The sequence below is a fragment of the Onychostruthus taczanowskii genome, unplaced genomic scaffold (assembly GCF_017590055.1).
Source record: "Onychostruthus taczanowskii isolate IOZ18803 unplaced genomic scaffold, ASM1759005v1 scaffold455, whole genome shotgun sequence".
NCBI lineage: Eukaryota > Metazoa > Chordata > Aves > Passeriformes > Passeridae > Onychostruthus > Onychostruthus taczanowskii.
Genome location: NW_024502070.1, coordinates 1 through 26279, shown reverse-complemented (window position 1 = coordinate 26279; position 26279 = coordinate 1). Strand labels below are relative to the sequence as shown.

Here is a 26279-nt window from a genome sequence, read left to right as displayed (position 1 = left end):
TACTGGTTTATACTGGTCCTTACTGGTGCCGTTCCCAGCAGGGCCGGGGGTGGAGATCTCGGATTTCCAGAGGGTTCGTTTCCGTAAGAGCTCCCCTCCCCCACGCTGACCCCAAACGCCCCAAAATTCACCCAAAAACCAAAAAAATGCCCAAATCCCCCGAAACCAACAAAAGTCACCCCAAAAAATCCCCAAATTCACCCCAAAACCCAGCAAAATTTACCAAAAAACAGTGAAATTCACCCCAAAACCACCAAAATTCACCCCAAAAACCAGCAGAATTCACCCAAAACCACCGCAATTCACCCTAAAAATCCCCAAATTCACCCCAAAACCACCAAAATTCACCCCAAAAATCCCCAAATTCACCCCAAAACCACCAAAATTCACTCAAAAAACCCCAAAAACCGCTTCAAAAACCCCAAAAAATCCCCCTAGAAACAGCTCTGGGACCCCAAAATCCCTCTGAACATCCCCAAATTCACCCCAAAAAAATCCCCAAAATCACCCCCGGGACCCCCAAAAACCCCAAAACCACCCCAAAAACACTTCAAAAAACCCACAAATCAACTCAAAACCAGCCCCAGGAGCCCAAAAAACCCCTAAAAATGCCCTGGGACCCCAAAATCTCCTCTGGGACCCCAATAAATCCTCCTGGGACCCCAAAAATCCCCAAATTCACCCCAAAAACACCCTTGGGACCCCCCAAAAACCCCAAAATTCCCCTTGGGAGCCCCCAAATTCCTGATCTGGGCACACCTGGGCACACCTGGGTGCTGCTGCTTGGCTGTGGGGGGGCCTTTTTGGGGTTTTTTTGGGGTCTCTGGGGGGTCTTTTGGGGCTGTCGCTGCTGCACTGACTCACCTGAGCTCACCTGGGCTCACCTGGCTCACCTGGCACACCTGGGCACACCTGGGCACACCTGGGCTCACCTGGGCACACCTGGGCACTGCTGCTTGGCTCTGGGGGGGATTTTTGGGGGGACTCCTGGGTTCTTCTTAGCTCACCTGGGCACACCTGAGCACACCTGGACACGGCTGCTTGGCTCTGGGGGGGCCTTTTTGGGTTTTTTTGGGGATCCTTGGGGATCTTTCGGGGCTGTCGCTGCTGCACTGACTCACCTGAGCTCACCTGGGCACACCTGGGCGCTGCTCCTTGGCTCTGGGGCAGATTTTTGGGGGACTCTCGGGGTCTTTTTGGGGTCTCTGAGGGACTTTCAGGGCTGTCGCTGCTGCACTGACTCACCTGGGCTCACCTGGCACACCTGGGCACACCTGAGCTCACCTGGGCGCTGCTGCTTGGCTCTGGGGGGGCCTTTTTGGGGTTTTTTTGGGGTCTCTGGGGGATCTTTTGGGGCTTTCGCTGCCTGGAGCTGCTGAACTGACTCACCTGGGCACACCTGGGCTCACTTGGGCACACCTGGGCACACCTGGGCACACCTGAGCACATCTGGGCACACCTGAGCTCACCTGAGCTCACTTGGGCGCCGCTGCTTGGCTCTGGGGGGGCCTTTTTGAGTTTTTTTGGGGTCTCTGGGAGATCTTTCGGGGCTGTCACTGCTGCACTGACTCACCTGAGCACACCTGGGTTCACCTGAGCTCACTTGGGCGCCACTGCTTGGCTCTGGGGGGGATTTTGGGGTTTTTTTTGGGGTCTCCGGAGGAGCTTTCAGGGCTGTCTCTGCCTGGAGCTGCTGCACTGACTCACCTGTGCACACCTGGGCACACCTGGGCACACCTGAGCTCACCTGGGCACACCTGGGCACACCTGGGCGCCGCTGCTTGGCTCTGGGGCAGATTTTTGGGGGGACTCCTGGGGTCTTTTTGGGGTCTCTGAGGGAGTTTCAGGGCTGTCGCTGCTGCACTGACTCACCTGAGCACACCTGGGCACACCTGGGCGCCGCTGCTTGGCTCTGGGGCAGATTTTTGGGGGGACTCCTGGGGTCTTTTTGGGGTCTCTGAGGGAGTTTCAGGGCTGTAGCTGCTGCACTGACTCACCTGAGCTCACCTGGGCACACCTGAGCTCACCTGGGCGCTGTTGCTTGGCTCTGGGGGGGCCTTTTTGGGGTTTTTTTGGGGTCTCTGGGGGATCTTTTGGGGCTTTCGCTGCCTGGAGCTGCTGAACTGACTCACCTGGGCACACCTGGGCTCACTTGGGCACACCTGGGCACACCTGGGCACACCTGAGCACATCTGGGCACACCTGAGCTCACCTGAGCTCACTTGGGCGCCGCTGCTTGGCTCTGGGGGGGCCTTTTTGAGTTTTTTTGGGGTCTCTGGGAGATCTTTCGGGGCTGTCACTGCTGCACTGACTCACCTGAGCACACCTGGGTTCACCTGAGCTCACTTGGGCGCCACTGCTTGGCTCTGGGGGGGATTTTGGGGTTTTTTTTGGGGTCTCCGGAGGAGCTTTCAGGGCTGTCTCTGCCTGGAGGATTTCCTGCCCCCCCCGGGTTCATTTCCCCTTCCCGCGGGTTCCGCTGAAACCGCGGCGGCCGCTCCAGGTGAGGGGGGGGCGGGGGCGGATTTTGGGGGGTCCCGGGGGGGTTAAGGGGACCCCACCCCCTCCAAACCAATTTTGGGGGGTCCTCGCCTCATTTTTGGGGTGGTCCCATCCCGAATTTTGGGGGTTTCGCCTCGGTTTTGGGCTTTTTTGAGCTCTTTATTCCCATTTTTGGGTTCTTTATTTGCGGTTTTTGGGGGGATTTTTTGGGGGGTTTTGTTCTCCCGGGGGGGTTTGATGGGACCCCTCCCACTTCAGACCAGTTTGNGCCCCCCCGGCCCCTCCCAGCCCCCCCTTTTTGGGATTTCCTGCCCCCCCCGGGTTCATTTCCCCTTCCCGCGGGTTCCGCTGAAACCGCGGCGGCCGCTCCAGGTGAGGGGGGGGCGGGGGCGGATTTTGGGGGGTCCCGGGGGGGTTAAGGGGACCCCACCCCCTCCAAACCAATTTTGGGGGGTCCCCGCCTCATTTTTGGGGTGGTCCCAGCCCGAATTTTGGGGGTTTCGCCTCGATTTTGGGCTTTTTTGAGCTCTTTATTCCCATTTTTGGGTTCTTTATTTGCGGTTTTGGGGGGATTTTTTGGGGGGTTTTGTTCTCCCGGGGGGGTTTGAGGGGACCCCTCCCACTTCAGACCAGTTTGGGGGGGTCTCCAGACCGATTCTGGGGGGTTCAGCCTCATTTTTGGGGTGGTCCCAGCCCGAATTTTGGGGTTTCCCCCTCGGTTTTGGGCTCTTTATTCCCATTTTTGGGTTCTTTATTCCCATTTTTGGGGGGTTTTTGGGGGGTTTTGAGGGGACCCCTCCCACTTCAGACCAGTTTGGGGGGGGGTCCAGCCTCATTTTTGGGGTCTCCACCCCATTTTTTTGGGGTCTCCAAACTGAATTTTGGGGCATCTCCAGTTCCATTTTTGGGGTTCTCCACCCCATTTTTGGGGTCTCAGTCCCAGTTTTGGGTTTCTCACCCCATTTTTGGGGGTCTCCACCCGATTTTGAGGGGTCTAAGTCCCATTTTTGGAGGTCACCAACCCCATTTTTGAGAGTCTCAACCCAAATTTTTGGGGTCTCCACCCCATTTTGGTTGTCCCACCCCATTTTTGGGGTCTCCACCCCATTTTGGTTGTCCCACCCCATTTTTGGGGTCTCCACCCCATTTTTTGGGGTCCTCACCCCATTTTTGGGGTCTCCAAACCCATTTTTTGCATTCTCCATCTCAATTTTTGGGGTTCTCAGCCTCATTTTGGGGTCCCCAACCCATTCTTGGGGTCCCAGCCCCATTTTTTGGGTTCCTCACCCCATTTTTGGGGTCTCCAACCCCATTTTTGGGGTCCTCACCCCATTTTTGGGGTCCCCACCCCATTTTTGTGTTCCTCACCCCATTTTTGGGGTCTCCAAACCCATTTTTGGGTTCCTCACCCATTTTTTGGGTTCCTCACCCCATTTTTGGGTTCCCAACCTCATTTTTGGGGTCTCCAACCCCATTTTTGGGTTCCTCACCCCATTTTTGGGGTCTCCAACCCCATTTTTGGGTTCCCCACCCCATTTTGGGTTCCTCACCCCATTTTTGGGGTCTCCAAACCCATTTTTGGGTTCCTCACCCCATTTTTGGGGTCCTCACCCCATTTTTGTGTTCCTCACCCCATTTTTGGGGTCTCCAAACCCATTTTTGGGTTCCTCACCCGTTTTTTGGGTTCCTCACCCCATTTTTGGGTTCCTCACCCCATTTTTGGGGTCTCCAACCCCATTTTTGGGTTCCCAACCTCATTTTTGGGGTCTCCAAACCCATTTTTGGGGTCCCCACCCCCCTGGGAGGGAGGAAGGGTGGAGCCGCCCCTCCCCCTCCCCAGTTCCTCTCCCAAATTCTTGCGCCATGGGAAGGGGCGGGGGAGGGGAGGATGAGGCAATTCCACATCCGGGGGTGGGGAGGGGGACGCAGGAGGGTGGGGACCCCAAAAATGGGGTTGGTAGCCCCAAAAAACCCAAATGTCACCTGAGGGGGCCCCAAAAAACCCCAAAATCCGCAGGGGGGGGGCCCAAAAACCCAAATCTCACCTGGGGGGGCCCCAAAAATCCCCCAAACCCCCCCTGGGGGACCCCAAAATTTCCCCCAGGTGTGACTGGGACTGGGGGACCCCAAAAAAGCCCAAATCTCCCCTGGGGGGCCCCAAAAAAACCCAAAATCTGCCTGGGGGGGCTCCAAAAAACCCCAAATCTCACCTGGGGGGGGTCCCCAAATTTGCCCCCGAGGGGATTTTGGGGTTCCCCCCTCCTCAATTTTGTCTCTGTCAAATAAAAGTTCCAAAATTCCTCCGGCTTCGTCCTTGATTTTGGGATGTCCCCATTAATTTTGGGGTGTCTCCGAGCTTTTGCACCCCAAAGAACCCAAATTTTGGGGCGGTTCATCCAAAAAACCCCAAATTTTGGGGCGGTTCGTCCAAAAAAAAACGAATTTGGAGCTTTTTTCATCAAAAAAAACCCCCAAATTTTGAGGTTCCCCCCCCCAAAAAAAGCCCAAGATTTTGGGGTAAGAGTATCCCCAGTCCCCCCAAAATTTTGGGGTAAGAATGTCCCCAGTCCCCCCAAAATTTTGGGGGTTCACCTCGAGTTCATTCACCCCAAAAACCCCAAATTTTGGGGCAGTTCCTCAAAAAAAAACCCCTGAATTCGGAGCTTTTTTCCGCCAAAAAAACCCCAAATTTTGAGGTTTTGCCCCCCAAAAAGCCCAAAATTTTGGGGTAAGAGTATCCCCAGACCCCCCAAAATTTTGGGGGTTCGCCTCGAGTTCATTCTCCCCAAAAACCTCAAATTTTCGGGCGGTTCCTCAAAAAAAAACCCTGAATTCGGAGCTTTTTTCAGCCAAAAACCCCCCAAAGTTTGGGGTTTTTCCCCAAAAAATGCCCCAAATTTTGGGGTGCGGGTGTCCCAAACCCCCCCCCCCAAATTTTTGGGGGGTTCCCGATTTTTGGGGTCCTCACCCCATTTTTGGGTTCCTCACCCGTTTTTTGGGTTCCTCACCCCATTTTTGGGGTCTCCAAACCCATTTTTGGGTTCCTCACCCCATTTTTGGGTTCCCCACCCCATTTTGGGGTCCTCACCCCATTTTTGGGGTCTCCAACCCCATTTTTGGGTTCCCAACCTCATTTTTGGGGTCTCCAACCCCATTTTTGGGTTCCCAACCTCATTTTTGGGGTCTCCAACCCCATTTTTGGGTTCCTCACCCCATTTTTGGGTTCCCAACCTCATTTTTGGGGTCTCCAACCCCATTTTTGGGTTCCTCACCCCATTTTTGGGTTCCCAACCTCATTTTTGGGGTCTCCAACCCCATTTTTGGGTTCCCAACCTCATTTTTGGGGTCTCCAAACCCATTTTTGGGGTCCCCACCCCCCTGGGAGGGAGGAAGGGTGGAGCTGCCCCTCCCCCTCCCCAGTTCCTCTCCCAAATTCTTGCGCCATGGGAAGGGGCGGGGGAGGGGAGGATGAGGCAATTCCACATCCGGGGGTGGGGAGGGGGACGCAGGAGGGTGGGGACCCCAAAAATGGGGTTGGAGACCCCAAAATTGGAGCTGGGAACCCCAAAAATGGGGCTGGGAACCCCAGAAATGGGGCTGGGGACCCCAAAATTGGAGCTGGGAACCCAAAAATGGGATTGGGGACCCCAAAAAGGGGGCTGGGGACCCCAAAATTGGAGCTGGGAACCCAAAAATGGGATTGGGGACCCCAAAAAGGGGGCTGGGGACCCCAAAATTGGAGCTGGGAACCCAAAAATGGGATTGGGGACCCCAAAAATGGGGCTGGAAACCCTTAAATGGAGATAGAAACCCCAAAATTTGAGTTGGGAACCCAAAAATGGGATAGGGGACCCCCAAAAACGGGGCTGGGAACCCTGAAAATGGAACGGAGACCCCAAAAATGGAGCTGGGGACCCCAAAAATGGGGCTGGGGACCCCAATAATGGATTGGGGACCCCAAAAATGGGGCTGGAGGTCCCCCAAAACACCTTGGTCACCTGGTGAGGTGGGGTTGGGGGGCTTTTAGGAGGTCCTTGACCACCTGGCCGGGTGAAGAACCACCTTGGTGTCCTCAGAACCACCTGGGCAGGTGAAGAACCCACCTTTGCATGGGTCCTTGACCACATAAACAGGTGAAGAACCCACCTTGGGGTCCTCAGGACCACCTGGCCAGGTGAAGAACCACTTTGGGGTCTTCAGGACCACCTGACCAGGTGAAGAACCACCTTGGGGTGCTCAGGACCACCTGGCTGGGTGAAGAAGACCCCAAAAAGGGGGCTGGGGACCCCAAAATTGGAGCTGGGAACCCAAAAATGGGATTGGGGACCCCAAAAAGGGGGCTGGGGACCCCAAAATTGGAGCTGGGAACCCAAAAATGGGATTGGGGACCCCAAAAAGGGGGCTGGGGACCCCAAAATTGGAGCTGGGAACCCAAAAATGGGATTGGGGACCCCAAAAAGGGGGCTGGGGACCCCAAAATTGGAGCTGGGAACCCAAAAATGGGATTGGGGACCCCAAAAAGGGGGCTGGGGACCCCAAAATTGGAGCTGGGAACCCAAAAATGGGATTGGGGACCCCAAAAAGGGGGCTGGGGACCCCAAAATTGGAGCTGGGAACCCAAAAATGGGATTGGGGACCCCAAAAAGGGGGCTGGGGACCCCAAAATTGGAGCTGGGAACCCAAAAATGGGATTGGGGACCCCAAAAAGGGGGCTGGGGACCCCAAAATTGGAGCTGGGAACCCAAAAATGGGATTGGGGACCCCAAAAAGGGGGCTGGGGACCCCAAAATTGGAGCTGGGAACCCAAAAATGGGATTGGGGACCCCAAAAAGGGGGCTGGGGACCCCAAAATTGGAGCTGGGAACCCAAAAATGGGATTGGGGACCCCAAAAAGGGGGCTGGGGACCCCAAAATTGGAGCTGGGAACCCAAAAATGGGATTGGGGACCCCAAAAATGGGGCTGGAGGTCCCCCAAAACACCTTGGTCACCTGGTGAGGTGGGGTTGGGGGGCTTTTAGGAGGTCCTTGACCACCTGGCCGGGTGAAGAACCACCTTGGTGTCCTCAGAACCACCTGGGCAGGTGAAGAACCCACCTTGGGGTCCTCAGGACCACCTGGGCAGGTGAAGAACCCACCTTTGCATGGGTCCTTGACCACATAAACAGGTGAAGAACCCACCTTGGGGTCCTCAGGACCACCTGGCCAGGTGAAGAACCACTTTGGGGTCTTCAGGACCACCTGACCAGGTGAAGAACCACCTTGGGGTGCTCAGGACCACCTGGCTGGGTGAAGAACCACCTTGGGGTGCTCAGGACCACCTGGCCAGGTGAAGAACCCACCTTGGGGTGCTCAGGACCACCTGGGCAGGTGAAGAACCCACCTTGGGGTCCTCAGGACCACCTGGGCAGGTGAAGAACCCACCTTGGGGACCCCGACCACCTTTCCTCACCCCCCCACCCCTCCCCAGGTGTCCCCACCCCCACCATGGCCGCGCTGCCCACCCTGCCGTACCCTTGGGACGCCGCCTGGAACGACACCTGGAGCGACACCTGGAACGACACCTGGAGCGACCTCTACGAGGACCTGGACTCGGCCGAGGTGCCGGTGGGCCACCGCCTGGTGCTGGCCCTCTACGCCGCCATCTTCCTGCTGGGCGTGCTGGGCAACGGCGCCGTGCTCTGGGTGACGGCGGCCGAGCTCCGCCGCACGGTCAACGGCGTCTGGTTCTCCCACCTGGCCTTGGCCGACCTCCTCAGCTGCCTGGCGCTGCCCTTCCTGGCCTTGCCGCTGACCACTGACCACCACTGGCCCCTGGGCGCCGCGGCCTGCAAGGTGCTGCCCTCGCTGACCGTGCTGGCCATGTTCTCCAGCGTCCTGCTGCTGACGGCCATCAGCGCCGACCGCTGCGCGCTGGTCACCCGGCCCGTGTGGTGCCACAACCGCCGCACGCCCGCCTTGGCCGCCGCGGCCTGCGCCGGCGCCTGGGCGGCGGCCGCGCTGCTGACCGTGCCCTCCTTCGTCTTCCGCGCCGTCCGAGTCGACCCCTTCTCGGACAAGGCCACCTGCGTGCTGGCCTACGGCGCCGTGCGGTCGCACCGGCGCGGCACCGAGGTGAGCGTCGCCGTCGTCCGCTTCCTCTGCGGCTTCCTGGGGCCCTTCGTGGTCATCTCCGGGTGCTACGGCCGCCTCTTGAGCCGCGTCCGGGCGCGCGGCCTGGGGAGGTCGCAGAGGGCCACCAGGACGGTGCTGGTGGTCATCGTCAGCTTCTTCGTCTGTTGGTTGCCCTACCACGTGGTGGGGCTGGTGCTGGCGGCCGGCACGCCGGGCACGGCGGCGTTCCGCGGCGCCCAGGCCGCCGACCCCGCGGTGGCCGGGTTGGCCTACGTCAACGGTTGCGTCAATCCCATCATCTACCTGGTGATGGGGCGGGGCCTGGGCAAGGTGAGGCGCTCGTGGAGGGCGCTGCTCAAGGGGGTGCTCAGCGATGACCCCACCAGCGTGGCCGGGGACAGCCGGGCTCGCAGCGCGGTCACCGCCGAGGAGGGCAGCGAGGGCACGGTGGTGTGAGGGCGGGGGTGGTGGTCATCATCATCATCAGGGTCGTGGTCATTGTCATTGTCATTGTCATGGTCATGGTCATCATCATCATGGTCATGGTCATTGTAATGGTCATCATCATGGTCATTGTCATGGTCATTGTCGTGGTCATGGTCATCATCATCATTGTCATGGTCATTGTAATGGTCATCATCATGGTCATTGTCATGGTCATGGTCATCATCATCATCGTCATGGTCGTGGTCATTGTCCTGGTCATCGTCATTGTCATTGTCATGGTCATTGTCATGGTCATCATTGTCATGGTCATTGTCATGGTCATGGTCATCATCATCACCATCACGGTCATGGTCATTGTAATGGTCATCATCATTGTCATTTTCATGGTCATTGTCATGGTCATTGTCATGGTCATCATCATCATTGTCATGGTCATGGTCATCATGGTCGTGGTCATTGTCATGGTCATCATCATTGTCATTGTCATGGTCATGGTCATGGATGGTCATCATCGTTGTCATTGTCGTGGTCATGGTCATGGATGGTCATCATCATTGGCATGGTCGTTGTCATTGTCATGGTCATTGTCATGGTCATGGTCATCATCATGGTCATGGTCATCATCATCATCGTTATCATCATTGTCGTGGTCATCGTCATGGTCATTGTCATGGTCGTAGTCGTCATCATCATCATTGTCATGGTCATGGTCATCATGATCATTGTCATGGTCGTTGTCATGGTCATCATCGTTGTTATCATCATTGTCAAAATCATCACGGTCATGGTCATGATCATTGTCATGGTCATCATCATTGGCATGATCATGGTCATTGTCATGGTCCTTGTCATGGTCATGGTCATCATCATCATCGTTATCATCATTGTCAAATCATCATGGTCATTGTCATGGTCATCATCATGGTGATGGTCATGATCATGATCATTGTTATCACCATCACTGTCATTGTCGTGGTTGTTGTCACGGTCATCATCATCATTGTCATCGTCATCTTTGTCACCATGATCATGGTCATGATCATCGTCATTATCGTCATGGTCATTGTCATCATTGTCATGGTCATCATCATCGTCGTGGGGGTCATCATCATCATCATCATGGTAATTGTTGTGGTCATCATCATCATTGTCATTGTCATCATATCATCATCATTATCGTCATGGTGATGGTCATGGTCATTGTCATCATTGTCATCGTCATCATCGTCCTGATGGTCATCATCATCATCGTTGTCATGGTCATCTTCATCGTCATTGTCATTGTCATTGAATCGTCGTCATCATCATGGTCATTGTCATGGTCATGGTCATCATCATCATCGTTGTCATGGTCATCTTCATCGTCATTGTCATTGTCATCGGATCATTGTCATTGTCATTGAATCGTCGTCATCATCATGGTCATTGTCATGGTCATGGTCATCATCATCATCGTTGTCATGGTCATCTTCATCGTCATTGTCATTGTCATCATGGTCATGGTCGTCTTCATCATTGTCATCATCATTGCGATCGTCATCATCATTGTCATGGTCATCTTCATCATCATTGTCATTGTCATCGTATCATTGTCATTGTCATCATGGTCATGGTCGTCTTCATCATTGTCGTGATGGTCATCATCTTCATCATTGTCATCGTCGTCTTCATCGTCATCATCGTCGTGGTCATCGTCATTGTCATGGTGGTCATCTTCATCATCATTGTCATCATTGTCATCATCATTGTCGTGATGGTCATCATCTTCGTCATTGTCATTGTCCTCTTCATCGTCATCATTGTCATGGTCATCGTCATTGTCATGGTGGTCATCTTCATCATCATTGTCATCATTGTCATCATCATCATCATCATCGTCATCATTGTCATCACCATCATCATCATCATCATGATGGCTGTTGGATTCGGGAATTCAAGGATTCAGGGAATCCGGGGATTCGGGGATTCAGGGATTTGGGGATTCAGGGATTTGGGAAGTCAGAAATTCAGGGATTTAGGGGCTGGGATTTAGGGCATGGAATTCAGGAATTTGGGAATTCAGGAATTCCAGGAGGGCTGGGATTTAGGGACGGCGATGAAATCCGGGGATTTAGGGATTCAGGGATTTGGGAATTCAGGAATGCAGAAATTCAGGGACGCAGGAATTTAGGAATTCGGGGATTCAGGGATTTGGGAATTCAGGAATGCAGAAATTCAGGGACTCAGGAATTTAGGAATTTGGGGATTCAGGGATGCAGAGATTTAGGAATTCAAGGATCCAAGGAATGGGATGGAATCGGGGAGTTCAGGGATGCAGGGATTTGGGAATTCAGGAATTTGGGGATTCAGAAATGCAGAAATTTAGGGAGTCAGGAATTCGGGGATTCCGAGATCCAGGGAATGGGATGGAATTCAGGAATTCGGGGAATTCCAGCAGGGCTGGGATTTTGGGACGGCGACGAAATCCCGGGAATTTTTTGGGTTCAGGAACGCAGGGATTGGGACAAACCCCGCAAATCCACAGGACCGAACATCCAAGCCCCCGAAATTCCCAAAAAAAAACCCCCGAAAATTCCCAAAATTCCCAGCAGGGGCCCCTCCCCCCGCCCCTCCCCCTTCTCCCGCCCCTCCCCGCGGCCGCAGGGGGGGAGGGGCGGGGAATGTGCTGAAGCCTACAAATGCTCCAGCTTTTTCATGCTACAGGAACAAAAGAAAAGAGTGGGGGTTTTTTTGGTTTTTTTTTTTTTTTTCCCTTTTCCTGCTTTTTTTCCTGCTTTTTTTTTTCTCCCCGCTCCTCCTCCCGGGATCGCTCCCGGCCATGGAAGGCTCGGGACCCCCGGGGGGGGCGCGGGGGTCGCCGCCCCCCTGAAGGCACGGCGGGAAAAGGTGAGTGAAAAAAAAAAAATAAATGGGGAAAAAACCGGGAAAAACGGGGAAAAACGGGGCGGAACGTGAGAAAAAGCGGGATGAATCGGGTTAAAATCGGGGTGGAACGGGATAAACCAGCGAAAAATCGGGATAAAACGGGGGAAAAATGGGATGAAATGAGGGGGAAATGGGGATAAAATCGGGATAAAATCGGGATAAAAATCAAGATAAAATCAGGATTTATTCATCCCCCCCCCCGCTTTTCCAGCGGCGACCCCTCCCAAATTTTCCAGCTTTTTTAACCCTTCCCTGGAAAAACCGAGGGCGCCTCCAAACCTCGGGGGTTTTGGAGGTTTTTAGGGAATTTTGGGGATTTTTGGGGGTTTTTCCAAGGTGGTTCCGAGCCCTTTTGCAGCCTGCCATAAATCCGCCGTGTCATCCAGGTGGGGCTGCTCCAGGTGTGCCTTTTCCAGGTGTTCCCGGGCGCTTTTTCCTCCCCTCCCCCAACCCTTGGGATTTTCCCCAAATTTTTTTTTTTTTTTCCCCCCAATTTTTCCCTCAAATCCGTGTTAAAACCCGTAATTTCAGGGGTTTATATTTCTATTTTCCCGCGGTTTTTCCCGGTTTTTTTCCTCTCCCGGCACCTGCAATTCCCGATTTTTTTTTTTTTTCGGCGACCCCTCCCAAATTTTCCAGCTTTTTTAACCCTTCCCTGGAAAAACCGAGGGCGCCTCCAAACCTCGGGGGTTTTGGAGGTTTTTAGGGAATTTTGGGGATTTTTGGGGGGTTTTTTCAAGGTGGTTCCGAGCCCTTTTGCAGCCTGCCATAAATCCGCCGTGTCATCCAGGTGGGGCTGCTCCAGGTGTGCCTTTTCCAGGTGTTCCCGGGCGCTTTTTCCTCCCCTCCCCCAACCTTTGGGATTTTCCCCAATTTTTTTTTTTTTTTCCCCAATTTTTCCCTCAAATCCGTGTTAAAACCCGTAATTTCAGGGGTTTATATTTCTATTTTCCCGCGGTTTTTCCCGGTTTTTTTCCTCTCCCGGCACCTGCAATTCCCGATTTTTTTTTTTTTTCCCGAGCAGGGCGCGTCCTTCCCGCGTTGCGGCGGCGCCGCGCTTGGAATTCTCACCCCTAAAATCCAAAAAACCCCTCAAATCCCCCCAAAAATCCCATTTTTTTCCCCCCCAAATCCCCACCCCTAAAGGACAAGAATCCCCCCCAAAATCCCATTTTTTTTCCCCAAATCCCCACCCCTAAAGGATAAGGCACGGCGCTGTCATTGAGCATTCCCACCGGGAATTTATTCCCGAAGAAAATCGGGATAAAAATGTGGATTTTCCCTATTAAAAAAAAATCAGATTTTTCACTCTAAACCGGCCCGGAATTCCAATATTTTCATTTTTCCCGGGAGTTCTGCAGCCCCGAGGGGGAATTTGGTGGTTGGAGCCTGGAAATTTTGCTTTTTTCCTAAGGAAAATCCTGGTTTTTTAAGGAAAAATGGGATTTTGGAGGTGTTTTGACCTTTAAAATGAAACATTCCAGGGTTGCTCCATCTTTTTTTTTTCCTGGAAAATCGGGATTTTCCGGCACCTGGATGAGATTCCCCCTCACCCCCCTTTTCCTTATATAATTCAATCCGGAATTCCACGTTTTCTAAACCTGGGAGTGATTTTCCAGGTGGAAAAAATCCAAATTTGGGGGTTTTTTAAATTATTTTTCAACTCCCGGATTCTCTGCTTCTGAAGGAATTTTATTTTCCCTGAGTTTTGGGCCACACCTGGATTTGGGAATGTTCATCTTGGAAAAAATGGGGGGAAAAAAATCCGATTTTGGGATTTAGGGATGGAAAAAAAGGAATTTTCTTGGTTGGGGCCAGGAAAATCCCAAATTCCCAGAGTTTTGGGGTGAATCTCTCGGAATTTGGGGAGGATTGGAGAATTTTTTTCCCTCAGAAATGTTGGAATTTTGGGCCTGGAACAACCCAAATCCCAATTTTCCCTCCAAAACCTTTGAAGTTTGGGCCTGGAACATCAAAATTCCCACTTTTCCCTCAGGAATTTTAGGAATTTTGGGCCTGGCATTTCCCAATTCCCATTTTTCCCCCTAAAATCTTGGAATTTTGGGCCTGGCATTTCCCTCTTTCCCACTTTTCCCTCAGGAATTTTGGGAATTTTCACCTCGGCCTACCCCAAATCCTCCATTTTCCCCCTAAAATCTTGGAATTTTGGGCCTTTTATCCCCCCAAATTCCACTTTCCCCACCAAAATCTTGGAATTCTGTGCTCAGCACTTCCCTCTTTCCCACTTTTCCCTCAGGAATTTTGGGAATTTTCCACCTCAGCCTTCCCCAAATCCCAATTTTCCCCCTAAAATCTTGGGATTTGGGGCCTTTAACCCCTGAAATCATAATTTTTCCCTCAGAAATCTTGGAATGTTAGGCCTGGAACATCCAAATTCCCTCTTTTCCCTCAGAAATTTTGGGATTTTCACCTCGGCCTACCCCAAATCCCAATTTTCCCTCAGAAATCTTGGAATTTCGGGCCTGGCACTTTGCTTTTTCCCACTTTTCCCACAGAAATCTTGGAATCTTCACCTCAGCCTTCCCCAAATCCCAATTTTCCCCCCAAAATCTTGGGATTTTGGGCCTTTTACCCCTGAAATCATAATTTTTCCCTCAGAAATCTTGGAATGTTAGGCCTGGAACATCCAAATTCCCTCTTTTCCCTCAGGAATTTTGGGAATTTTCACCTCGGCCTACCCCAAATCCTCCATTTTCCCCCCTAAAATCTTGGAATTTTGGGCCTTTTATCCCCCCAAATTCCACTTTCCCCACCAAAATCTTGGAATTCTGTGCTCAGCACTTTCCTCTTTCCCACTTTTCCCTCAGGAATTTTGGGAATTTTCACTTTGGCCTTCCCCAAATCCCAATTTTCCCTCCAAAATCTGGGAATTTCGGGCCTGGCCCATCCCAATTCCCACTTTTCCCCCTAAAAGGAAATTTCAGGGAGATTTTGGGATGATTTTTTAATTAATTAAGGATTAATAGGATTAAATTTAATTAGTTTTTATTAATTAATTCTTTATTTATCTTAATAGGATTTTTTAAATTATTGGAGTCATTAATAGGATTTCTTTACTTACTGGTTTAATTTCTGTTATTCAGCATAATAATTAAACATTTCTTTTAATCAGAAATAATTTAAATATTTTTATTTTAATCCTTATTATTACGAATTATTCAATTTATTTATTCATTATTATTAATAGATTTTTATTTTGAATTGATGCTTATTTTTCTTCATTACAAATATTATTTTTTAAATTTATTCTAATCCTTTATTTTAATTTGTAGGGGATTATTAATATTTTAAATTTATTTTTTATTTTAAATTGGTTATTAATTCTGATTTAAAAAAGATAACTTCAATATTATTTTATATTTAAATTTGACCATTATTATTCTGAATTTATTCTCATTAATTTCTTAGCAATTCAGTTTTTAATTATTATTTACATCCATTATTCTGTGGCTCTTTTCAATGTCTCTTATTTTAAATTAATTATTTTATTTTTATTATTCATGTCTCATTTTAATTTGCAAGATTTAAACTTTTATCATTTTAATTTTAATAATTTTATTTTAATTATTTTAATATTTTGGTTTCAATATTTTTATTACTTGACTTTTTAATATTTTTAATCTTTTGTTTATTTTAATTTGAATCGTTTTAATTATTTTAATTTCCATTACTTTATTCCCATTATTATTTTAATTTCATTCTTTTTTCTATTAACATTTTTTTTCATTTCTCTTTAATTCCTTCCAATGCTGAATTGACTTTAATTTTTAATCATTAATTATTTTAATGAATTCTTTCCATTCCATTCTTTTGAATTATTTTAATTTCAATTTTTTATTCAGTTTATTAAAGTTTAATATTTTCATTTATGCTTATTTTTAATTAGAATTTAAAATTTTACTTAAACATATTCAAATTTTATTCTAATTTTTTCCCCCCACCCAATCCATGGGAAAATCATCCCAAAAAAAACCCCTGGAATAATAAAATCCATTAAAATTTTACTTAAACATATTCAAATTTTATTCTAATTTTTTCCCCCCACCCAATCCATGGGAAAATCATCCCAAAAAAAAAAACCCTGGAATAATAAAACCCATTTTTTCCAAAATTAATCCACATTTTCCTGAATTTCTCCCATTTTTTCCCAAATTAATCCATTTTTCCCTGAATTTCTCCCATTTTTTCCTGAATTTCTCCCATTTTTCCCCAAATTAATCCATTTTTTCCTGAATTTCTCCCATTTTTTCCTGAATTTCTCCCATTTTTCCTGAATTTCTCCCATTTTTCCCCAAATTAATCCATTTTTTCCCTGAATTTCTCCCATTTTTCCTGAATTTCTCCCTTTTTTCCTGAATTTCTCCCATTTTTCCCTGAATTTCTCCCATTTTTCCTGAATTTCTCCCATTTTTCCCTGAATTTCTCCCATTTTTCCTGAATTTCTCCCATTTTTCCTGTATTTCTCCCATTTTTTCCTGTATTTCTCCCATTTTTTCCTGTATTTCTCCCATTTTTCCCTGAATTTCTCCCATTTTTCCCCAAATTAACCCACACTTCTCCCTTTTTTCCCTCTCTAAATTGGCATTTTCCTCACTACTGGGAATTTTTTTGACATCTCGGAATTAAAACTTGATCCTAAACTCGGTTTTATCTAAAATCCCTCCAGATTTTCATGGATTTCTCCCCATTTTTCCCAAATTCCTCCATAATTTCGTGGATTTAATCCCATTTTTTCCATTATTCCATCACATTTCCATGGATTTTTCCCACTTTTCCTTCTCAGCTTTGGGATTTCCCTCTCCATTGATTTTCCTCACCATTTTGGGCTGGAATCTTGCCCCTAAACTCGGTTTTAACCCCAAAATTCAACCAATTCTCCCAAATTCCTCCATTATTTTTCCAAATTCCACCACATTTCCATGGATTATTTCCATTTTTCTCCAATTCCATCCCACTTTTCCTCCTTAGATTTGGAATTTCCCTCAACCTCTCAGGCTGGAATCTTGACCCTAAACTCGGTTTTAATCCCAAATCTCTCAAATCTCTCCCTATTTCCTCCATATTTTCACCAAATTTTCCCATTTTCTCTTCTCAGGTTTAGGAATTTCCCTTTCAACTGAATTTCCTCAACATTTTGGGCTGGAACCTTGCCCCTAAACTCAGTTTTAACCCCAAAAATCACCCGGTTCACCCCATTTTCTCTCTGTGAATCTTGCCCTTAAACTCAGTTTTAACCCCAAAACTCACCACATTCACCCCATTTTCTGCCTGGAATCTCAGTTTTAACCCCAAAAAGGACCAAATTCACCCCAATTTCTCCCTGGAATCTCAGTTTTAACCCCAAAACGGGCTCTTCTCAGGTTTAGGAATTTCCCTTTCAACTGAATTTCCTCAACATTTTGGGCTGGAACCTTGCCCCTAAACTCAGTTTTAACCCCAAAACTGACCCAATTCACCCCATTTTCTCCCTGGAATCTTACCCCTAAACTGAGTTTTAACCCCAAAACTGACCCAATTCACCCCATTTTCTCCCTGGAATCTCAGTTTTAACCCCAAAACTGACCAAATTCACCCCATTTTCTCCCTGGAATCGTAGTTTTAACCCCAAAACTGTCCAAATTTTTCACCCCAATTTCTCCCTGGAATCTTGCCCCTAAACTCTATTTTAGCTCCAAAACTGATCCAATTCACCCCATTTTCTCCCTGGAATCTTGACCCTAATCTCAGTTTTAACCCCAAAACGGACCCGATTCACCCCATTTTCTCCCTGGAATCTTATCCCTAATCTCAGTTTTAACCCCAAAACTGTCCAAATTCACCCCATTTTCTCCCTGGAATCTCAGTTTTAACCCCAAAACTGTCCAAATTCACCCCATTTTCTCCCTGGAATCTTACCCGGAATCTCAGTTTTAACCCCAAAACTGTCCAAATTCACCCCATTTTCTCCCTTTTCCCCCCTCCCAGATTCCCGTTTTTCCCGACGATGGAAAAGCTCCTGCTCCCTCTCCTCCTCTTCTTCACCACGACCGCCTCGAACGCGCCGCCCTGCCCCAAGCGCTGCTCGTGCCAGAACCTCTCGCCCTCCTTCACCATCCTGTGCACCAAGACCGGGCTGCTCTTCGTGCCGCCCGGCATCGACCGGCGCACGGCCGAGCTGCGCCTCATGGACAACTTCATCACCGTCCTGCGCAGGCGCGACTTCGCCAACATGACCCAGCTCATCCACCTGACCCTGTCCCGCAACACCATCAGCCAGATCATGCCTTACGCCTTCTCCGACCTCAGGGGCCTCCACGCCCTCCACCTGGACAGCAACCGCCTGACGTCCATCAGCGAGGATCATTTCAAGGGGTTGGTCAACCTGCGGCACCTGATCCTGAGCAACAACCAGCTCAGCTTCATCTCGCCCAAGTCTCTGGATGATTTCCTGGAGACCATCGAGGACTTGGATTTGTCCTACAATAATTTGGTGGACGTTCCCTGGGGCACGGTGGCCAAGCTCTCCAACGTCAACACGGTGAGTTTGGATCACAACCTCATCGAGTTCGTGCCCGAGGGGATTTTTTCCAACCTCCACAAGCTGGCCAGGTTGGACATGACCTCCAACAAGCTCAAGAAGATCCCGCCGGACCCGCTGTTCTCCCGCATCCCCGTCTACGCCAAATCCAAAGGCTCTCCCTTGACCTCCTTGGTGCTGAGTTTCGGCGGCAACCCGCTGCACTGCAACTGCGAGTTGGTTTGGCTGCGGCGCCTGACGCGGGAGGACGACCTGGAGACCTGCGCCTCGCCGCCGGAACTGATGGGAAAATACTTCTGGAGCATCCGCGAGGAAGAGTTCGTCTGCGAGCCGCCCATGATCACCCACCGGACGCCCAAACTGGTGACGGCCGTGGGCCAAAGCGCCTCCTTGAAGTGCAAAGCCGTGGGAGACCCCGACCCTTACGTGCGGTGGATCGCGCCGGACGGAAAGTTGGTGGCCAACACCTCCAGGACGGTTTCTTACGAGAACGGGACTTTGGATATTTTGGAGGCGGCCTTGGGGGATCAAGGAACCTTCACTTGCATCGCCTCCAACGCCGCCGGCGAGTCGACGGCGCCGGTGGAGTTCCGGGTGGTGCCGGAGGGTAACGGCACCGAGTGCGAGGAGGAGGAGGGGAAGAAGGCGGGGACGGCTCGGCCGGAGCCGTCGGATATCCTGATTTCGGCCAAATCCAGCTTTTCCAACGATTCCAGGCTGGAGAGAGGGGACAGAGGGGGGGTGGTGGTGGCCGAGGTGACGGCGACGTCGGCCTTGGTGCGGTGGCCGCCGCAGGAGGAGCTGGAAGGGTTGAGGATGTACCAGATCCAGTACAACAGCTCGGCGGATGAGATCCTGGTTTATCGGTGATTTTGGCCCCAAAAAATGGGGTGGGGGTGGGAAAAGGGGATGGAAAATGTGAAAAAATGGGGGGAAAATGGGGAAAAGGGGATGGAAAATGTGAAAAAATGGGGGGAAAATGGGGAAAAGGGGATGGAAAATGTGAAAAAATGGGGGGAAAATGGGGAAAAGGGGATGGAAAATGTGAAAAAATGGGGGGAAAATGGGGAAAAGGGGATGGAAAATGTGAAAAAATGGGGGAAAAAAGGGGGGAATGGGGAAAAAGGGATGGAAAATGTGAAAAAATGGGGGGAAAATGTGGAAAAGGGGATGGAAAAATGTGAAAAAATGGGGGAAAAAAGGGGGGAATAGGGAAAAAGGGATGGAAAATGTGAAAAAATGGGGGGAAAATGGGGAAAAGGGGATGGAAAATGTGAAAAAATGGGGGGAAAATGGGGAAAAGGGGATGGAAAATGTGAAAAAATGGGGGGAAAATGGGGAAAAGGGGATGGAAAATGTGAAAAAATGGGGGGAAAATGGGGAAAAGGGGATGGAAAATGTGAAAAAAAGAGTTGGGAAATGTGGAAAAATGGGTGGGAAATGTGGAAAAGGGGGTGGAAAACATGAAAAAATGGGTGGGAAATGTGAAAAGGGGATGGAAAATGTGGAAAAGGAGATGGAAAATGTCAAAAAATGGGGGAAAATGTGAAAAAGGGATGCAAAATGTGGAAAAGGGGATGGAAAATGTGGAAAAATGGGGAATGTGGAATAACAGATGGAAAATGGGTGGGAAATGTGGAAAAACTTGTGGGAAATGTGGAAAAATGGGATGAAAAATGAGAAAAACTGCGTGGGAAATGTAGAAAAACAGGTGGGAAATGAAAAAATGGGTGGGAAATGGGGAAAAATGGGGGGAATGTGAAAAAGGGGATGGAAAATGTGAAAAAAAGAGTTGGGAAATGTGGAAAAATGGGTGGGAAATGTGGAAAAGGGGGTGGAAAACATGAAAAAATGGGTGGGAAATGTGAAAAGGGGATGGAAAATGTGGAAAAGAGGATGAAAAATGTGTGGGAAATGTGAAAAAAATGGATGGAAAATGTGGAAAAGAGGCTGGGAAAGGGTCTGAAAAATACGGAAAATGGGACAGAAAATGTGGAAAAGAGGCTGGAAGACGGGAAAATATGGAAAAGGGAACGGAAAATGTGGGAAAGGTGATGGGAAATGTAAAAAAAATGGGTGGAAAATGTAGAAAAGAGGCTGGAAAGAGGAAAAAGGGTTGGAAAAAGGCTGAAAAAACAGGGAAAAAGAGGCAAAAAAACCATGGAAAAGTGGCTGGAAAACTGGGAGATAGGGATGGAAAAGGGTCTGGAAAATAGGGAAAAAAGGGTCAAAAAACATGGAAAAACAGCTGGAAAACATGGAAAAGTGGCTGGAAAATAGGGGAAATTGGGGGGAAAATGTGGAAAAAAGGGATGGAACAGGAACTGGGAGATGGGCATGAGAAAGGATCTGGAAAATAGGGAAAGAATGGCCAAAAATAGGGGAAAAGGAAGGAAAACATGGAAAAGTGGCTGGAAAATAGGGGAAATCGGGGGGAAAATGTGGAAAAAAGGGATGGAACAGGAACTGGGAGATGGGCATGAGAAAGGATCTGGAAAATAGGGAAAGAATGGCCAAAAATAGGGGAAAAGGAAGGAAAACATGGAAAACTGGGTGAAAACCATGGAAAACTGGGTGAAAACCATGGAAAAGTGGGTGAAAACCATGGGAAAAATGGGTGAAAACCATGGGAAACTGGGTGAAAACCATGGGAAAATTGGGTGAAAACCATGGGAAAAATGGGTGAAAACCATGGGAAAAATGGGTGAAAACCATGGGAAAAATGGGTGAAAACCATGGGAAAAATGGGTGAAAACCATGGGAAAAATGGGTGAAAACCATGGGAAAAATGGGTGAAAACCATGGGAAAAATGGGTGAAAACCATGGGAAAAATGGGTGAAAACCATGGGAAAAATGGGTGAAAACCATGGGAAAAATGGGTGAAAACCATGGGAAAAATGGGTGAAAACCATGGGAAAAATGGGTGAAAACCATGGGAAAAATGGGTGAAAACCATGGGAAAAATGGGTGAAAACCATGGGAAAAATGGGTGAAAACCATGGGAAAAATGGGTGAAAACCATGGGAAAAATGGGTGAAAACCATGGGAAAAATGGGTGAAAACCATGGGAAAAATGGGTGAAAACCATGGGAAAAATGGGTGAAAACCATGGGAAAAATGGGTGAAAACCATGGGAAAAATGGGTGAAAACCATGGGAAAAATGGGTGAAAACCATGGGAAAAATGGGTGAAAACCATGGGAAAAATGGGTGAAAACCATGGGAAAAATGGGTGAAAACCATGGGAAAAATGGGTGAAAACCATGGGAAAAATGGGTGAAAACCATGGGAAAAATGGGTGAAAACCATGGGAAAAATGGGTGAAAACCATGGGAAAAATGGGTGAAAACCATGGGAAAAATGGGTGAAAACCATGGGAAAAATGGGTGAAAACCATGGGAAAAATGGGTGAAAACCATGGGAAAAATGGGTGAAAACCATGGGAAAAATGGGTGAAAACCATGGGAAAAATGGGTGAAAACCATGGGAAAAATGGGTGAAAACCATGGGAAAAAGATGGAGAACTGGGAGATAGGGAAGAGAGTGACGGTAAAATAGGGAGAAAATGGTCGAAAACCATGGAAAAATGGCTGAAAACCATGGGAAACTGGGTGAAAACCATGGAGAACTGGGTGAAAACCATGGGAAAAATGGATGGAAGAGGTGATGGAGAACTGGGAGATGGGGATGAGAAAGTGTTGGAAAAGTAGGGAGAAAATGGTCCAAAACCATGGAGAACTGGGTGAAAACCATGGGAAAAATGGGTGAAAACCATGGGAAAACTGGGTGAAAACCGTGGAAAACTGGGTGAAAACCTTGGGAAAAAGAGATGGAAGAGGTGATGGAGAACTGGGAGATGGGGATGAGGAAGTGTTGGAAAAATAGGGAGAAAATGGTCGAAAACCATGGAAAAATGGCTTAAAAACGTGGAAAAATATGGAAAAAAATGGGCAAAATTTGGGAAAAAATGGGAAAAATTTGGGAAAAAATGGGCCAAAGGCAGAATTTGATGGGAAATTCCCGTCCCGCTCCCGTTGCAGGATGATCCCGGCCCCCAGCGCCTCGTTCTCGCTGTCGGACCTGGCTCCGGGCCGGGACTACGAGCTGTGCGTGCTGGCCGTGTTCTCGGACGCGCGGAGCTCGCTGCCGGCCACGCGGCCGCCGGGCAGAAACGGGGGAGAAGGAGGGGAAAATCCCAAAAAATGGGGAAAACGTTTGGGAAATAGGGAGATTTGGATGAAAAATAGGGAAAAGTGGGTGAAAAATAGGGAAATTTAGCTGGAAAATAGGGAAAAGTGGGTGAAAAATGTGGGGAGAGAGGTAAAGGCAGAATTTGATGGGAAATTCCCGTCCCGCTCCCGTTGCAGGATGATCCCGGCCCCCAGCGCCTCGTTCTCGCTGTCGGACCTGGCTCCGGGCCGGGACTACGAGCTGTGCGTGCTGGCCGTGTTCTCGGACGCGCGGAGCTCGCTGCCGGCCACGCGGCCGCTGGGCTGCTCGCGCTTCTCGACGCGGGCGCAGGCGCGGCCGTGCCGCTCGCTGCAGGCGCAGTTCCTGGGCGGCACCATGATCATCGTCATCGGCGGCATCATCGTGGCCTCGGTGCTGGTGTTCATCTTCATCCTCCTGATGAAGTACAAGATCCACAACAGCCAGCCCAAGGGCAAGGCCCACGTGTGCTCGCAGACCAACGGCTCGCAGGGCGGCTCCGTGGGCAGGTCCAGCTCCAAGCTGGAGCAGGTGGAATGTTCCGGAACGGCGGCGAAGGGCAGGGCCGGGGAGTGGGAGGGGGAGAAAGGGGAAGGGGCAGAGGTGGGGTCGTGATGGAGGCGGAGGTGGGCTTGGGGATGGTGGGGAAGGGGAAGTTCGGGAGGGGCGGAGTTGGTCCTGGACGGCCAGAGTTGGTCCAGAATTGGTCCTGGAGATCCAGAACCTCTCCAGGACATCCAGAATTAGTCCTGGAGGTTCAGAATTGGACCAGAATGGATTCTGGAGGTCCAGAATCAATCCTGGAGGTTCAGAATGGATCCTGGAGGTTGAGAATTGATCCAGAACCTCTCCAGGAGATCCAAATCAATCCAGAGTTAATCCAGGAGATCCAGAACCTCTCCAGGACATCCAGAATTTATCCTGGCGTCCAGAATTGGTCCAGAATTGATCCTGGAGGTCCAGAATTGATCCTGGAGGGCCAGAGTTGGTCCAGAATGGATCCTGGAGGTCCAGAATGGATCCTGGAGGTCCAGAGTTGGCCTTGGAGGTTCAGAATTGATCCTGGAGGTCCAGAATTGGTCCTGGGGTTCAGAATTGGTACAGAATTGATCCTGGAGGTTCAGACTTGATCCTGGAGTTCAGAATTGGTCCAGAATGGATCCTGGAGATCCAGAATTGATCCTGGAGGTTCAGAGTTGGTCCTGGAGTTCAGAATTGGTCCAGAATTGATCCTGGAAGTCCAGAATGGATCCTGGGGGTTCAGAATTGATCCAGGAGGTCAAGAATTGATCCAGAACCTCTCCAGGACATCCAGAATTTATCCTGGAGGTCCAGAATGGATCCTGGAGGTCCAGAATTGGTCCTGGAGGTCCAGAGTTGGTCCAGAATTTATCCTGGAGGTCCAGAATGGATCCTGGAGGTTCGTAATTGATCCAGAACCTCTCCAGGACATCCAGAATTAGTCCTGGAGGTTCAGAATTGGACCAGAATGGATTCTGGAGGTCCAGAATCAATCCTGGAGGTTCAGAATGGATCCTGGAGGTTGAGAATTGATCCAGAACCTCTCCAGGAGATCCAAATCAATCCAGAGTTAATCCAGGAGATCCAGAACCTCTCCAGGACATCCAGAATTTATCCTGGCGTCCAGAATTGGTCCAGAATTGATCCTGGAGGTCCAGAATTGGTCCAGAACCTCTCCAGGAGATCCAAATCAATCCAGAACCTCTCCAGGACATCCAGAATTGATCCTGGAGTCCAGAATTGGTCCAGAATGGATCCTGGAGGTCGAAAATTTTGATCGAATGGATCCTGGAGGTCCAGAATTGATCCAGAACCTCTCCAGGACATCCAGAATTGATCCTGGAGGTCCAGAATGGATCCTGGAGATCCAGAACCTCTTCAGGATGTCCAGAATTGAGCCAGAACCTCTCCAGGAGATCTAGAATTGATCCTGGAGGTTCAGAATTTATCAAGGATGTCCAAAACCTTTCCAGGATGATCCAGAACCTCTCCAGGAGATCCAAATCAATCCAGAACCTCTCCAGGACATCCAGAATGGATCCTGGAGGTCCAGAATTGATCCAGAACCTCTCCAGGAGATCCAAATCAATCCAGAACCTCTCCAGGACATTCAGAATGGATCCTGGAGGTCCAGAATTGGTCCTGGAGGTCCAGAATTTGTCCTGGAGGTCCAAAATTGGTCCAGAATTGATCCTGGAGGTCCAGAATGGATCCTGGAGATCCAGAACCTCTTCAGGATGTCCAGAATTGAGCCAGAACCTCTCCAGGAGATCTAGAATTGATCCTGGAGGTTCAGAATTTATCAAGGATGTCCAAAACCTTTCCAGGAGATCCAGAATTGATCCAGAATTGATCCACGATGTCCAGAATTGATCAATAACCTCTCCAGGAGATCCAGAATTGGTCCAGAATTGATCCAGGAGGTCCAGAATTGATCAATAACCTATCCAGGAGATCCAGGATTGATCCAGAATTGATCCAGAATTGATCCAGGAGGTCCAGAACCGCTCCAAGAGCTCCAGAATGGCTCCAAGGACACCTCTGGAATCAAGAATTGGTCCAGAATGGATCCTGGAGATCCAGGATTGAGCCAGACTCAACCCAGGAGATCTAGAATTGATCCTGGAGGTTGGGAATTTCTCCAGGAGGTCCAGAATTGATCCACAATGTCCAGAATTGATCAGTAACCTTTCCAGGAGCTCCAGAACCATCCAGAACCTCAGGGCCTTCTCCAGAACCGCTCCAAGGACCCCTCTGGAGTAATTCCAACCCCTCCAGAACCTCTGGATCTGTTCCAAGGACACCTCTAGATCCACGCCAACCCCTCTGGAACCGCTCCAAGGGCCCGTCTGGATCCCATCCAGAACTTCTCCAGAACCTCTCCAAAATCGATCTGAGGACCCCTCTGGACCCCTCCAGGACCTGCAGAACTCCTCCAGAACCTCCAGAACTTATCCAGGACCTCCAGAACGGCTCCAAGGACCCCTCTGGCCCCATCCAGAACCTGCAGAACTTCTCCAGGACCTCTGGAACTCCTCCAGAACTTCTCCAGAACCTCCTAGCACGGCTCCGAGGACCCCTCTGGATCCTCTCCAGAACCTCCGGAAGTCCTCCAGAACTCCTCCGGAACCTCCAGAACTTCTGGAACTCCTCCAGAACTCCTCCAGGACCTCCGGAACGCCTCCTCCAGAACTTATCCAGGACCTCCAGAACGGCTCCAAGGACCCCTCTGGCCCCATCCAGAACCTGCAGAACTTCTCCAGGACCTCTGGAACTCCTCCAGAACTTCTCCAGAACCTCCTAGCACGGCTCCGAGGACCCCTCTGGATCCTCTCCAGAACCTCCGGAAGTCCTCCAGAACTCCTCCGGAACCTCCAGAACTTCTGGAACTCCTCCAGAACTCCTCCAGGACCTCCGGAACGCCTCCAGAACCTCTGGAACTCCTCCAGGACTCCTCCAGGACCTCTGGAACTCCCCCGGAACTCCTCCAGGACCTCCGGAACTTCTCCAGAACTCCTCCAGGACC

At 49.8% G+C, this 26279-nt stretch overlaps 2 protein-coding genes across 3 annotated transcripts; both read left to right on the top strand.

Annotated features, from left to right (window-relative positions):
* The first annotated feature begins 39 nt into the window (after window positions 1-39).
* On the top strand, window positions 40-9153 carry C5AR1 (complement C5a receptor 1). 2 transcript variants are annotated; one of them, XM_041414551.1, is made up of 2 exons: window positions 40-73; window positions 7970-9153. In XM_041414551.1, the coding sequence occupies exon 2, from the start codon at window positions 7987-7989 to the stop codon at window positions 9067-9069; it is 1083 nt and encodes a 360-aa protein (XP_041270485.1). In that variant the 5' UTR covers window positions 40-73; window positions 7970-7986; the 3' UTR covers window positions 9070-9153. The 2 variants fall into 2 exon arrangements, with proteins under 2 accessions (XP_041270485.1, XP_041270484.1); XM_041414550.1 differs by lacking the exon at window positions 40-73 and adding an exon at window positions 2842-2874.
* Window positions 9154-11807: 2654 nt separating this feature from the next.
* On the top strand, window positions 11808-19393 carry LOC121341210 (leucine-rich repeat and fibronectin type III domain-containing protein 1-like protein). Its single transcript, XM_041414553.1, has 2 exons — window positions 11808-11946; window positions 17971-19393. The coding sequence occupies exon 2, from the start codon at window positions 17990-17992 to the stop codon at window positions 19391-19393; it is 1404 nt and encodes a 467-aa protein (XP_041270487.1). The 5' UTR covers window positions 11808-11946; window positions 17971-17989.
* Window positions 19394-26279: the final 6886 nt, after the last annotated feature.